Source organism: Tachypleus tridentatus, chromosome 11, assembly GCF_004210375.1.
Source record: "Tachypleus tridentatus isolate NWPU-2018 chromosome 11, ASM421037v1, whole genome shotgun sequence".
In the NCBI taxonomy this organism is placed as follows: Eukaryota; Metazoa; Arthropoda; class Merostomata; order Xiphosura; family Limulidae; genus Tachypleus; species Tachypleus tridentatus.
Window position 1 is genome coordinate 98617640 of NC_134835.1, and position 15597 is coordinate 98633236.

The 15597-nt window shown below is 31.5% G+C and overlaps 1 protein-coding gene across 2 annotated transcripts; it reads left to right on the forward strand.

The window, feature by feature from the left end:
• The first annotated feature begins 875 nt into the window (after nt 1–875).
• On the forward strand, nt 876–15364 carry LOC143232876 (myophilin-like). Of its 2 annotated transcripts, XM_076468871.1 has the most exons (6): nt 876–1407; nt 1880–1957; nt 4788–4856; nt 8984–9093; nt 10904–11111; nt 12900–15364. In XM_076468871.1, exons 4-6 carry the CDS (start codon nt 9047–9049, stop codon nt 13065–13067), a joined length of 423 nt encoding a protein of 140 aa, XP_076324986.1. In that variant the 5' UTR covers nt 876–1407; nt 1880–1957; nt 4788–4856; nt 8984–9046; the 3' UTR covers nt 13068–15364. The 2 variants fall into 2 exon arrangements, with proteins under 2 accessions (XP_076324986.1, XP_076324985.1); XM_076468870.1 differs by lacking the exon at nt 1880–1957.
• The last annotated feature ends 233 nt before the right edge of the window (nt 15365–15597 follow it).

Sequence of the window (15597 nt, forward strand, 5' to 3'; positions counted from 1 at the left end):
TAGTCATAATTAAGTATTCTGAAGTATCGATATGAAATTTACATAATAAAAAATTTTTGTTTTATTTACATAAATAATTTCTCCCTATTAAACATAAACAGAAAGACCAATTACTATATGTAGTCCAAAGCTTCATCTGATACTTAAGTGTGATCTTCTTATTGAAACTTTATTTAATTATAGTAGCAGTATAATGAAAATATGTAGAAATGTATTTAAGAACAACGTTTTTACGTTAGTGAAAGTACCTTTTTAAACAAAGAAAAATACAGAGTAAAATTTGCATCTGAAAACAAAATATTTTGATGAACAAAAGCTCTACTACTTTGAAAACAAAATAGATTTAGTGATTTATAATCTATCCTGCCGAAGTTGCAATATTTTCCGGTGTACATGAAAGAAAGGTCTTGTTCCTGTAGCAATTAACAAGTAATGTTTATTGCTTCTCGTAGGATCGAACCGCTAATTATTGCATTACAAATCCAAAGAATTACGGCTGTCCTCCTAGCGAACTAATCTGTATATTGTATTATCTACCAACCAGATATGATGTATTACTACTCGGTTCACAAAGTAGAATTATATGTTTCTTGTTATTTATAAATAAATTAAGTCCTTAAACAAATACTATAATAAAATGTATTCAAATTGTCTAATATCTTGTGTTTTTCGTTTGAATCCAATCTTAGCTAAATACGTTTGGTAAGGTAATCAGTTCTTAGGTAGCTTGTGTCTTTAGAATTAAATTAATATCATAGTTTGCATAAATAGAACAAGCTAAGACTACATTATTTAATGGAATAATATAATATAATATATTCATTATTATTTTTGGTTCCTACACCAAGCATTTGATACGCTTGTCTAATTTTCATTCTATAGAAATATCTTGTTTGTTTGTTGTTAAGTGGAAACTAAAGAAGTGGATTCATAATTTTTGAGATCACAGCTATACTGATTAGAGTAAACTTCTGATATTCTCTACCATATATTATTTGTTCATATTATATTTTACTATGTAAAATTGAATTATAATCAATAATTTCGTGGAAAAAAAGCCTTTAACTGAAACATAATGAGCCATGTCTTACTGAAGATAACACCAAAATATATAGCATGGAACACACATTAAAAATACGATAGTGTTAAGATTTTAATTTATAACGTTTCAATTCGATTTTAGAAATACGATGTTATACATGTACAAAAGATAAATATCAAAATTATAAGTTTAAAATATAGATCACGTTTAAGTACTAAGTTTTGTATTCTCTGTTTTTTGGATGAGTGACTCGCCTGCCAACCTTTGTATCGAGAAGATTGTGGATCCAATTACAACCACTTCCAAAGTAGAAACAGTCCATCTCGAGGGTTTCACAGAGACGCCAGTAGATTAGCAATCGGAAGGTAGGATAGAAACTAGTTACTAATTAGTATCGAAGAGTAATATAAACATATTATAACTCATATTTTATCTTTAATTATAAAAAAGACGTTATTGTGTTTTATTCGGTCTAATATAAATACTAATACGATTCAATACATGTACGTAATGTATTTCACAAGTTGTAATAAACAGAATTTCTTTATGTAAGCTACATATTCCTATCTAGTAATGATAATTATTTTGAAGACTGTACATGACTTCGACAGCAACATATCTTCTGTAATTTAGAGAGACAACTCAAACACCATTATTACTGATGCATTGATTACTCTATAATGAAGATAGATTAATGATCCACTAACATTCTAGAAACAAGCTATTTCATTATTATCTCACTTGAAATATTTCTCTCACACGTAAATTGCACTGCATTAATACTTCTTTCTTACTGGTAAAAGAACCTAGAGTATATAGACTAACATTATTTATTAGTGAATAGGATCAGCAAAGAATAAAGATACCAGTACATAGTGAAATTAACACTCGGAAAATGACTGGAATGTAATACAAGTAAGTTATTTGGTACCTATATACTTTAGTTAATACAGTCTATATATAATTTAAGTTTGTAAGAGCGATTAAGTGCAACGTAACAAATATATTTGAATTATCTTTTTTAAACCGTTTATTTTGTAACTTCGAAATCAAAATGTTTTAGTATCAAGAAATTCTCTGTCTGTACTTTTCCAACCCGCCCAAATTAAGAGAAAGATAAATAAGCTCCGATTTAAATTGCTGTCAGATTTATCATGATATAATGTTCAACTTAGATAATGCTGCTAAAAGTCCGCCTTTGAAAACTTTAAAAAAATATTAATATTTATAGAGTTTTAATTCTAACGCGTTGTTACAGCAAAACACCTTTTTGCCCGTGATGATTCACAACCATGATGCAAATAAAATGATATTATACCGTACTATTCTTACTGAACCATCTTAATGGGGGAATAAAACATGGTGTAATTTCAATTACTGCCAGTCTTATTGGGCTGTGATTTCACACATATAACATTACTAGAAGTCTCTGACGTTATTAAACAGTACACTTACCTGTTTGAGGTAGCTAGAGTTTATGTCTGTATAATAAATACTGTAGTAATGACTTAGAGTAGCACTACATTAAGTTTTAGGTGTACGATAAAACTAGAAGTATAACACTTGCGATGCTTTAAGATTCGAAAATAAATTTTTAGAGTACATTTTATTGCTCCCCTTTTAGCACAGCGGCAAGTCTACGGACTTGTAATGCTAAAAACCGAGTATCGATATTCGTAGTGCACACAACCCAAATAGCACATTGTGTAGCTTTACATTCAACTTCAAACGAATTCCATTTGATTAAAGGAGATTTTATTTTCATATTACTTGTTATGCAGCTTAAAGGTAAAGTTACTAATTCCGTTAAACACTCCAAGAAAGCGTTTTGTTCTCTAAGAATTTAGTTCGTAAACACACAAATTGAATAAAATAAGTCTTTTATAAGGGTAAAATGCATACGCTACGAGGGTTAATTAACTCACTTTGCTTTTAATAGATTAAATAGTTGTAATGACAGTCTCAGTTTTGTTTTTGTTTTTTTTAATTTCGCGCAAAGCTACACGAGGGCTATCTGCGCTAGCCGTCCCTGATTTAGCAGTATAAGACTAGAGGGAAAGCAGCTAGTCATCACCACCCACCGCCAACTCTTGGACTACTCTTTTACCAACGAATAGTGGGATTGACTGTCACATTATAACGCCCTCAAGGCTTAAAGGGCGAGCATGTTTGATGCGACGGGGATTCGAAGCCGTGAACCTCAGATTACGAGTCGCGCGTTTTAATCCATCTGGTCATGCCAGATGTGTGATATCATGCCAGGCCAGTTTTGTTAAAAGGAAAACTTTGGCTGACTTAAAAAAATGTTAATTAACTATATTAAAGACCTTGATAAATGATCCCTGAAGGCTCAGAAAAACGTATTTGGACTCCCACCGCAAAAACAAAACAATACAGGTTACAATATTCGTGGTGGGCACGGCAAAATAGCCCATCGTATAGCTGTTTTCTTAACAACAAATAAGCATATACTAGAGAAATTATGACACATGATAAAATACAATCCGTACAAAAATAAAAAGGTATGCCCCTCCTTTGACTTATGTTTTATTTTTTGTATATTTGTATATTTTTTTTGTAAAATAAAATTATTGGTTACAGAACCGAAAGGGAACTTAGTCTTGATTATGCGTAGAAACACCAGAGGACACAACATACATAGAGGGTAAAGGATAAAGAAAAATCTTGCATAAAGAAGTTAAGTCTCTGCTACTAATAACACATAATGCACTATGTATTTTAATAAATATATAAACATCGCTACTACAGTAAGTTCAGGTGCTTGTTTTGGAATTTCGCTCAAAGTTACTCGAGAGCTATATGTGCTAGCCGTCCCTAATTTAGTATTGTAAGACTAACGGGAAGGCAGCTAGTCATCACCCCCCACCGCCAACTCTTGGACTACTTTTTTACCAACGAATAGTGAAATAGTGGGATTGACCGTCACATTGTAACGCTCCCACGGCTGGGAGGGTGAACATGTTTGGCGCGACGCGGGCGCGAACCTCGGATTACGAGTCGCACGCCTTAACACGCTTGGCCATGCCGGGCCCAGTTCAGCTGCGATAAGAAATTTAGAAATATTAGTTTATAATTAAAAACTAGAATTAGAATATCATTAGCTTTGAACTTTCAATTCTGTTAACAATCGGATACTAGTGACCAGTTCTGTGATTAGCACTATTAGCATGTCGGTATTATCTCTCGTATATTCTGATTTTTAAAGTTTGGCGCCCAGTTAGTTTTCCTTATTGTCTGGGGGTTCCTTGTCTTTGTTTTCTTATGATGGTTCAGTTTGATTAAAATAAACATTTCCCAATTGAATAATGATTTACAATGTTTCTTTTGCTACTATAGCAGTGCTTCCATTTTCTACCACCTTGCAAGTTTACGTACTTTCTCGAAACAATGTTTAAACAATATAATAAAAAACATTAAAATCAGATATACATAAGTGTTTTGAGTTTAGGTGCAAGCTTGAGCAAAATTGCTGACAAAATATAAACTTTATCGTAAACTTACAGATCTATTGATGCTTGTTCCTAAATTCGGCTCTGCGCACGTGACGTCAATACTACTTGACTTTCGTGAGTATATTTATCAAAACCGGAAAGAACTGGAATACGCGTAAGGATAACAAATAGATGATATTGTGCATTAGGCTGGTTGTGTAGAAATATTTTATCTCCAAGAACAAGAGTCTACTGTAAAGAATATTGTATAATTATTTATATTTTATGGGCAGGCTAATTCATTAAAGATGTCTCTTCTGTCGCAACAAACATCAGTAGAACAAGCACTTCAGCCTCACGAAGTAAGTAATCCATTCTGTACTATAAAGTTCATGCAATACTTAGCTTAGTTCTTTACCGTAAATGTCATAAGGTAGGTAGTTCAATTCTTTTAGTATAAATTTCATGACGTAGGTAACTCAGTTCCGTAAATGTCATAAGGTAGGTAGGTCAGTTATTAACTATAAATGTCATGAGGTAGGTAGCTTAGTTCAATATTATAAATCCCATGAGGCAAGTAGCTCAATTCTTTACCATAAATGTCATAAGGCAGGTTTTTAATTTTTCTGTTCTATAAGTCATGCGGTAGGTAATTCAGTTATTTTCTTTAAATGTCATGAGGTAGGTAACTCAATTCTTTATTCTATACGTTATGAGGTAGGTAGTTCAATTCTATACTATAAATGTCATGAGACAGGTAGCTTAGTCCTTCATTTTATAGGCCATTTTATAGTGGGTAGTTAGCTCTTTACTATAGATGTAATGAAATAATTAGCTTAGTTCTTTACTGTAAATATCATGAGGTAGGAAGTTCAGTTCTTTACTTTAAATGCCGTGAGGAAATTAATTCAGTCCTTTACTGTAGATGCCAAGAGGTAGATAGCTTAGTCCTTTACTATAATATTGTCAGGAGATGGGTAACCTCGTTCTTTACTATTGATTTCATTAGATAAGTAGCTTATTTGTTCACTAAAAATGCTATGAGGAAGGTAACCTAGTTCTTGAAATTTCATAAGGTAGGTAGTTTAGTTTTTTACTACAAATGTCATAAGGCAGGTAGTTTAGTCCTTTACTATAAATGTCATGAGTAGGCATATTAATATAAATAAATATAAATAAAAGCCTTGGCTTTTGTAAAATTATCTGACTAATAATGTAGCTTGTTAAATCAACTTTAAAATGGCATTAAAATAGAAGGCGTGACAAAATAAAACACACACTGCTGCTTTCAGGAATATGTCTGTCTTAACGCAGAAAAACTTTCAATTTGTAACATTGCTACAAATAATGAAATAAAGAGAAGAACTTTTACCTTATGAAGACGATAACATAATTTAACAAGAAGAATTTCTACCTTATGAAGACGATAACACAACTTAACAAGGAGAACTTCTACTTTATGAAGACGATAACACAATTTAACAAGGAAAACTTCTACCTTATGAAGACGATAACACAATTTAACAAGGAGAACTTCTACCTTATGAAGACGATAACACAACTTAACAAGGAGAACTTCTACCTTATGAAGACGATAACACAATTTAACAAGGAGAACTTCTACCTTATGAAGACGATAACACAATTTAACAAGGAGAACTTCTACCTTATGAAGACGATAACACAATTTAACAAGGAGAACTTCTACCTTATGAAGACGATAACACAATTTAACAAGGAGAACTTCTACCTTATGAAGACGATAACACAATTTAACAAGGAGAACTTCTACCTTATGAAGACGATAACACAATTTAACAAGGAGAACTTCTACTTTATGAAGACGATAAGAAATCAGTTGTAATCAATGAGCTTTATTTCAATAGAAAACATTCAATTATTTATTAGAGAAATCAATGGAAACGTGCCTTCACGAAAGTAATATCAAAATTATAGTTTTTATCACAAACATCAAAAGTAGATAACCATATTTATACTGTCAGTTATACAATCTGTCTCCACAAATTTAAAGGAATATCCTTCAATGTTATATTTGTAGTAACCTATTGTGTTACAAAAAGCATAAATGGCTATCTTTGAACTTTTTATTGTCAATAACACAGTTTAGCACCATCAACGTTACTGGTTCATTTCACATTTATACTGTCAGTAACATAGTTTGATACCAAAACCGTCACTGATTAGTTTTCAGCTTTATATTGTCAATAACACAGTTTGGCACCACACACATAAATGGTTATCTTCTTCGTTATATTGTCAGTTTTACAGTTAAGTACCACTCACTTCACTTGTTAATCTTCAGTTTTATAATGCCCGTACCATAAGTTTTATGTGAATAACAAACGCCTTTTAAGCAATCTGTAGTACGCTAATACATCAAATATATCTTTGAACATTGCAGTGAAATAAAAGTAAAAATAATACAAAATCAGCTGTTGGACAAATTAGACACGATTTACTGCTTCTTTTCAAGTCTAAACTTTCTCTTTATAATATCTGACGATGTTTCGACTCGCTGATGTAAATACTGAGGGCTAATAGCCTTTGATAAGAAAGTTTTTCTATATCCAAAATGTTGAAGAGCTAATTCATCGATTGTCAATCTACTAAACATAATTATTAATCGACACCTGATTTTCCATTGTGACAAGATTCTGTAAAGGACAGCAAAGTCAATTTTATTTTACACAAAAATTACCAACATTTTACAGAACCTTTACAATACGTGGACGTCGGTTGTAAATGGCATTTTAAGACGGAGTAAAATAGAAAAGTCCATGAAACTTCATCACAGAATCTATCAGTTTGTGGTCGAATGGAATTATTATTATTATTCTAATTTCTTCGGCTATATTTGTTATAAAAACAGTTATTTATTTTGAGGATAATAGGAAACTTGTAAACTTTTAGTTTGTGAGCCTTTGTCAAGTTCAAACCATATTTTTAAAGTATTTTTAACGGTACCCGGAGATATGACAAACTTCATCTCAATGTTTTAAATAGGGCGATTTCCATTCCTAAACCTGCATGACCTTTAGTTTCAGATTAATGCACTTTTGCAAATTATCTTTGGATTAGGTTTCATAGTCTGTTCATGTCCTAAACTCTCTGATATGCTAGCTTTTCAACTTCCATAGAAAACATTGAAACCCTCTTGGAAACGTTGACCTCTACATAATATAATAATATATCTATAGTAATGCTATTCAAATCATTCTTAAAAAGTGTGATTGGTCATTGTAAAACGTCTGTTTTTTTGTCAGAGGCATGTGTTATCACACTATAGAAAGCAACGTCGAGTTCATTAATAAAGGTTCACAAAACAAGTATGTTTAATTTTTAAATCACCGAGATTACAAAATAATTAAATGTATTGAAATAATCACTTTTAGCTAATTCACATTTATTTACCCCTGAAAAGATTATCTAAATTAAAACGTAAAATATAGAACTACAAAAGACCAGATAGTGTAAAAAAATATTATGAAGCTTTGATTACAATTATATACTAATTTATTTTTTTTTAAGAATTATAAAGTGAAATGATATTTCTATGGACTTTTGGTAGTTTTATTATAAACGTTTGATCATACAGTATGATTTATTTCGCTAATATGCATTTTAAGATAACCAGCAATGGTCACAGCTCTGTTTAAAACATGTAAGGACTGGAAGCTAAATATAACTTCCTAAACTTGGCACCAGTGTTCTTTTAAACTTACAGCTTCAGATTGAGAAAGAACGTCTATTTTATAGTAAACTAAATTTATTAATCTCTAAAATAAAGAAATCAAAATGTTTTGACACCAAGACAGATGTTTACATTTGTATATACCTTTACGTATATTCACTTTGTTATTATTTGGTATACTACATACGTTAATATAGTTGCTGGTTTTAGCAGTTCTCTAAAAAATAAAAGATAACGATTTATAGTACGGTTATTCTAGTTCCATTTGTAACACCATGGGGACTCAGAGAAACAAATCTTTTGATATGTTGTTTCGAATGGTCAATTATCTCAAACATTCACAGTTCGGCAGTTCTAAAATGAAAGATACAGTCATTATCAATCATTCTCTTCAGCATAGGATAAAAGTTTCGTTGTTTTCATAGCCTCAGTGGTTCTTATTAATTCAAGTTGTAAACATGACATGAATTGTCATAACATGAAATTTCAACGATTTCGGTGCCCGATCATACCAGCCACTGAATAAAAGGGTTGTTTGCAGTGACGACTAATATTTGAATAGAGAACAAAGAGACTGAAATGGTTCGCGTTTGAAAACACATCTGTCTGATTTACTCAAGTGACTAATTATCATTAGGGATACTACTCTACTCAACATTAACATTGTGTTATAAAATAATTACTTCGGGTTATTTATTTCTTCTTTCCTATTTTTGTAAGATGGTATTGTGTGGTATCTAAAATAAAATGTATTTTACCGTAACCTAATCATTACAGAGAAACGCCGCCAAAGAAAGCCAGATCTTAATTTAGTTGTGGAACGCACTTGAAGAAGTAAGCATGGAAGACTTCGAGTACTTCCTTCGTGATGGTGTTGTATTATGCAGGTTGGAGCATTTTATGTTATGCAGCTTATTACGCTTGTTATGTGTATATTTTAGAATTTTTTCATCATCTCCAAACTACCTACCAAAGAGAGCATAATTTATTGTACACCAGCTTATCAACTTACATAACTCAGTAAATATACCAAATTTAAACATTAAGAATACCAACCAATAAACGTATTCTAATTAGTTGGTATAATTCTACTACTGAATGGATTTCAAGTCAAATTAAATGACAAAAAAAAAAAGACGCAAAAACTGTGAATGATTTTAAAATATTAAATTATATTATTAAAAGGCCCGGCATGACCAGGTGGGTTAAGGCTTGCGACTCGTAATCTAAGGGTCGCGGGTTCGCATCCCCGTTCCACTAAACATGCTCGCCCTTTCAGCCGTGGGGACGTTATAATGTGACAGTCAATCCCACTATTCGTTGGTAAAAGAGTAGCCCAAGAGTTGGCGGTGGGTGGTGATGACTAGCTGCCTTCCCTCTAGTCTTACACTGCAAAATTAGGGACGGCTAGTGCAGATAGCCCTCGAGTAGCTTTGCGCGAAATTCAAAAACAAAACAAACAAACAAACAATATTATTAAAAAAGCGTTGATTATTTCAGCTAAGAATTTCACCTAACACGTATTACATGGGTGTTTACTTTTTCAAACACATTTAGGATGCTACGTTGGTATGGCTTCCTATCACTGTAAAAAAAAAAACAACAGAAAATCCCATAATGTAACAATTACTTTCAAAGCACGCTTACAGGAAAAAACTTGAACGCAATCTCGATATTTACTAAAGATACGTTTAAAATTCGCAAACTGAACACTTTATTCACTCCTTCGAGCCAAGGAAGATAAAAATTATATGTATTTGTTTTATTTTCTTCAATATCACACAGTTAAGTTGTTAGAATTAGGTTTACCATATCAAAACAATTCTACAAGGTAACGATTACGAGACACGCATACAGACGTTCACATATATTTATTTATATTTGTACTTGGAGCTGTCGTGTCAGCGGCGACTGTCCTTTAGAGAAGATTTAGATGTTGGTGAGAAGGCAATAGATTTGGTTAGATTTCGTAGAATTGGTAATATTTGGTTTACAATTTTATCCTTTTAAGAATTTAACATTCTAAGGGCTTTCATGTTAATAGAAGACCTTTTAACCACACTTAGCAAGAGTAACAATAAATTCAGTTCGGTGTCCTTCATACCAAATATACTTTTTCTTTCCTTCGTACATAACTTTACACACATATAATGCAAATATAGATATTTTAACCTGTAGTTGGCTTGCAAGATTTCCTAGTTTAATATGTTTGATGAGGTCAAATTTTTTATCGTAGGAAAATAACATTTGAAGTACTTCTATTTTAAAACATATCTTATTCACACGTTTATTTATTGATATGTAAATTTCAAAAACATGTTTTACTTTTATTCCATTAACAAATAGCTTCTAATATAATTCTGAAAATTTGTTATTTTGAATTTCGTTCGTGTTTAAGCATTAAACAGGTACTAGTATCCGTGGTGGGCATATCTCACTAGCCCGTTATCTAACTTTGTGCTTATCTACAAATAAACGAGAGTTATTCTGAGGTCGTATGCTTAAATGATTATTTGTTTCCCATAAACTACAGACATCATGAGAATAAAATCTTAATCAGTAAATTGAATGAATCATCATTTTTTTAATCATGATAATTTTATCACCAATAACATTAAAATTATTTTAATCATTTGTCTACTCGAGTTGTCTATTTTTCAAAGACAACGTTTGCTATTATAATCTCATCTACGACAGGCTGATGAATTTCATCAAGTCTGGATCGATCCAAAGAGAGATTAAGGCAGGAACAGATGCCAAGAGTAAGAAACACAACATTCGCCTTTTTCTCAATGCTTGTGAGACGTATGGAGTTCCCAAGGAGTTCCTGTTTGATCCAGAATATTTCCTCTTCATGACTCACATCTCGAAAGTGACAAGATGTATATTTCACATTGGAAAGCTAGTCAGTATCTCATTAGGCGTACATCTCAGCTTTCAGTGTTTCAGCCTGATATTTTTCCGTTTATGGCACGTTACTTATGTCAGTAAGATACATCATTCTTGTTTGAGAAATGTCACTCATATTACAGCGAACAAATATCAGCCAAAAATGTAATTAATATTTCATTTGCAACAGTAATTTCTACCTATAAAAATATTGTGATAATTTATTTTTTTTATAATGTATTTCCTCGCCTCCGATGAGAATATAAGAGCACTCGCACACTGGGTATATTCTCTACAAACTAAGTTAAAAGGTTAACCACCGAGCATTTTCTAGTTAGTCACTTTTAAACAACTCAAACTACTACATTACACATTACCATTTGATATAACATTTATAAACTTATAGATGTCAGTAATGTATATCATTTTTATTTTAGTCAGTCAACGACGTTACTTTTTTCAACTCTCGTCATTCAAAAATTATGAATTTATATTTGTTATATCACCCTTTTTATGTTATATATACTATTTTTATTTCACTTTTAATTAACGCTGTTTAAAAGAATGGTAACACTTTATGTGATTTTAAACGGTACAAGTATGCAACGTTACTATACTCAATAATTACAATTATTCCAGATCAAAGGGTCAGTATATGTCTATATATTTAAGTATATGTAAAAAGTACGCCAATCTGTGGTATAACTCATTCTTTAGAAAAAAATATAAATTTATAACAATAGTGGTATATAAAAGATATTAAATATTACATAAATTCAAGCAACACACTAAATCCATACAATATTTTGCTTTTCAAAGTTTCTTACCAAATTATTATCTGATCAGTCTTACATTTAATTTTTAAAATACTCTATGTTGTTAATATCATCAGTTCATCAACGCTTCATTTATTTCTATGGCATCAGAGCATGAAATGTCTTCCTGTCGTGTTAATTATACACTATTAACTGATGTGCAACATTATTCTTGCGAGTCTGTCATGTTGTTATCAGCATGATATTCTATATAATAATTATTAGTAGCTTCAAACAAAGTAAGGTAACTATATACATTAGAGTTAACAATTTACTTACAAATTAATCAAACCAGTTGACTTAGAGTTTGGGGCAACCAGATGATGCACATTAGAAGATGGAAAAAGTATTATTATTATTCAATAATATGAGCAATTAAAAAAGTCTGGACAATATCATTAAAATAGATGTTTGTGAGTCATCATTCTCGAAGCATAGTTTGAGTTATTAATTACTATTAACTTTTTATCAGAGCAAGCTATGTGCTTATAGCAAAATTATACTCAGCCTAGCAATCAGTAGAGTTACTTAAACATATTTTTATTATCCTCGCTGTCAACAGTATTTTTGTTCATAATTCCAATATTATTTTACTATATTTGGCCATCTTAGGAGGTTTAAGTTAGTCCTAAATACATATACTGAGCTAATAAAGCTAAGACAGTTTCTATAATAATAATGTTAATGAATAGACAATATTGTAATGGTTGTAAAGATTAAATATTTAGACGGCTGATGTTTTTGCTGCGAATGCACAGTAGAAAGAGCTCAGACACAAAAAAATTGTACAGATACAGCATTTTTGCAACGATTCAAACAGTATGTCATTCTCTCTGTCTTATATTGTGTCCATCTACTAAATAATTTACGATTTGTACTTTAATTTAGTCTTCAGCTTATCAAGTCAAATGTACGTGGCATGAGTTGAATTTATAAACTGATAGCAAATGGAAAGGGTGATAAAGTCAACAATTTTTGTTCTTTGGCAGGCAGAAAAAGACTCGAATTTTAAAGGACCTTATCTAGGTGAAGAACCTTATGAACCTACTAACAAGACAAGACAACGAAGAAGTGGAATGCCAATTGGTGACGACATCCACGTAGCACATGTCAACGTTCAAAAAGTCATGAAACGTCTTCCCAGTGTTGATCAGTAATGAATGTGATGGCGCTTTATTCATGGTTTTGTTTGTTTTGTTTTGAATTTCACGCAAAACTACTCAAGGGCTATCTGCGTTAGCCGTCCATAATTTAGTAGAGTAGTATAAGACTAGAGGGAAGGCAGCTAATCATCACTACCCACCGCCAAATCTTGGGCTACTTTTTCACCAACGATTGGCCGTCACATTATAACGCTCCCACCATGTTTAGTGCGACGGGGATTCGAATCCGTAACACTCAGATTACGAGTCGAACGCCTTAACCCTAATGGCCATGCCGGGCCATTTTATTCATGGAAATATAATTGTGACAATTTTGCTTGAACCATTTTAATATTTTTAGCGAATCACAGTGGACTGTTTTTTACTTTCTTGTGTGCATCAAATTCAATATTCTCTTTAGAAGTAAAAAAAGTCATTACTAAATAGTGTTGCATTGATTTCAAATAGTTGCGAATGTTATTTTGTGATTTTTATTTATAGGACGAATAAGCTTAACTATTCGTTTTCACTATATATTTTCTTATTTTTATTAAATTGTATTGTTATTACTCTTTTATTAATGAGGATAAAAAACATAAATTGGAATTAACAACATATAATTCAGTTATTTGAAAACATTAAAACATGTCGAACGCCTTATCACATTTTACTTTTTAAGATGACCAAGGTGGCTTATCAGTAAAACTGAAAGTTTATAATGTTAGAATTTGGTTTTCGATACCTGCGGTAAGCAGAACTCAGATAGCCCATTGTGTAAGTCTGGACTTAATTAACAACAAACAAACAATTTTTTTTAAAGTAAATCAGGAACAACTATAATGTGGCTCCCTCTAGTAGTCGAAAACATATTTCTAAATCAGAAAACTGAAAGGAAATTGGAAAATAAAATAAGTATGGAACTTTTCAGCAAAGTGAAGTTACTGTACAAACAAAACAACTTAATATTATAAATATATATACACTTATTTAGTATACTTGAAATATGGAAAAAATCAGATCAAGACCGTGCACAGAAACCTTTTATTGTTTTATATTTTATTAATAAAAACAACTTAGTTATTCTTACAAAATAACAAATTGTTAAAATAATTGTGTAACTTTGGTAGTATGAGAGTTAGAGATGATAAGCGCATGAAACCTTTATCAATATTTAATGGGATAATTGATAATTTATTTGTTTATACCTTTATTAGATGGAATTTAGTGAACAGTAGATTCAGCAGATAAGCCGATGTGGCTTCGTTATAAGAAAACGGACGCACATACACAATTCAGTGAAATATATATATATATATATATTCAGCATTCAATAATAAGTCATTAATTTCTACATATATATACATTTCCGTTTTATCCGAATTTCTTTAAACTCATTTCTACAATACACGGCTGAGATGTATCTGGAGCCAGTAATTTGTATACTTAAATTCTAGAAATCCGTTTTTAACTACACTGCACTTAGTTTGTATTTTTCTCTCAAAATATGTTAGTTTTTCTTTTTTGAAAGCTTCGCAAAGGGCTATCTGTGTTCTGCCCAGTACGAGTATCGAAAGCCAGTTTTTAGCGGTATAAGTCCGCAGTCATACCATTGTGCCACTAAGAGGAGTTTATTATCAGTCTTATATCCTAATAAAAAAAATGTTTCATGTAATACATGGTGTTCGGAAAGTCACTGTGCACTTACATATTTATTAACAGACATGTTTCAATACAGAATTCAGGAGGTAAATATGAATGACAATTATAAACAATGTTGAAAGTGACCCCCGTTGGCATCAATACAGGCCTGGATCCTTCTTATTTTGTTTCTAAACACCGCTATCAGTTGCTGGCTTGAAATACACTGAATAAAATATGATTACAAAACTGCACAGTGACTTTTCGAACACCCTGTAGTATAACGTGCTGCTCGATAATGAAACAGTAATTCTTATGATTTTTTCTAAGTTCATGTTTTAACCTTGATCTTACTGAAACAGCTATTTTAAATACAAAACAATATTGTGGGTTTTTGAAGAGCACAGTTAAGAGCTTAGCAATTACAACGTGTACAATCATCCTCCATTCTTTACAATTCATTGTTCTTAGTCAAGAACAAGTTTTGGGTGGGATAATCAAATATAAAGTGTTTTTATTTTTTAGAGTTTAACTGCAAGGTTACACAATAGATTACTTGCTCTGTACCCACAATATGTATCGAGTCCCATTTTTTAAGCTTTTCTTTGAACCATTGAGAGTCTTAAGTATGGAAATAAACTATACAATAAAGTAACTAATTCTTATTGAAAAAATACATCAGAACGTTTGTAAGTTATTATGAGACTTGCAAGTTATTTTTCTTTTTCTCTTTTTACCGATAACTTTCAATTCTTTATCCATATGTATGTGCGTTTCTTATAGCAAAACAACACGGGGATATTTGCTGTGTCCTCCAAGAGGAATCGAACCTGTGATTTTAGTATTATAAATCCAAACACTTGCCACTGTTCTAGTGGGAACTCTTTTATCCATTATCTCAAGTTCT

What these genes read in the sequence shown, in the direction of transcription:
- LOC143232876 (XM_076468871.1), top strand. Translation starts at nt 9,047, where the DNA reads ATGGAAGACTTCGAGTACTTCCTTCGTGATGGTGTTGTATTATGCAG. An exon ending in GATGGTGTTGTATTATGCAG is followed by an intron (nt 9,094 to 10,903) that starts GTTGGAGCATTT and finishes CATCTACGACAG; the next exon opens with GCTGATGAATTTCATCAAGT. An exon ending in TATTTCACATTGGAAAGCTA is followed by an intron (nt 11,112 to 12,899) that starts GTCAGTATCTCA and finishes GTTCTTTGGCAG; the next exon opens with GCAGAAAAAGACTCGAATTT.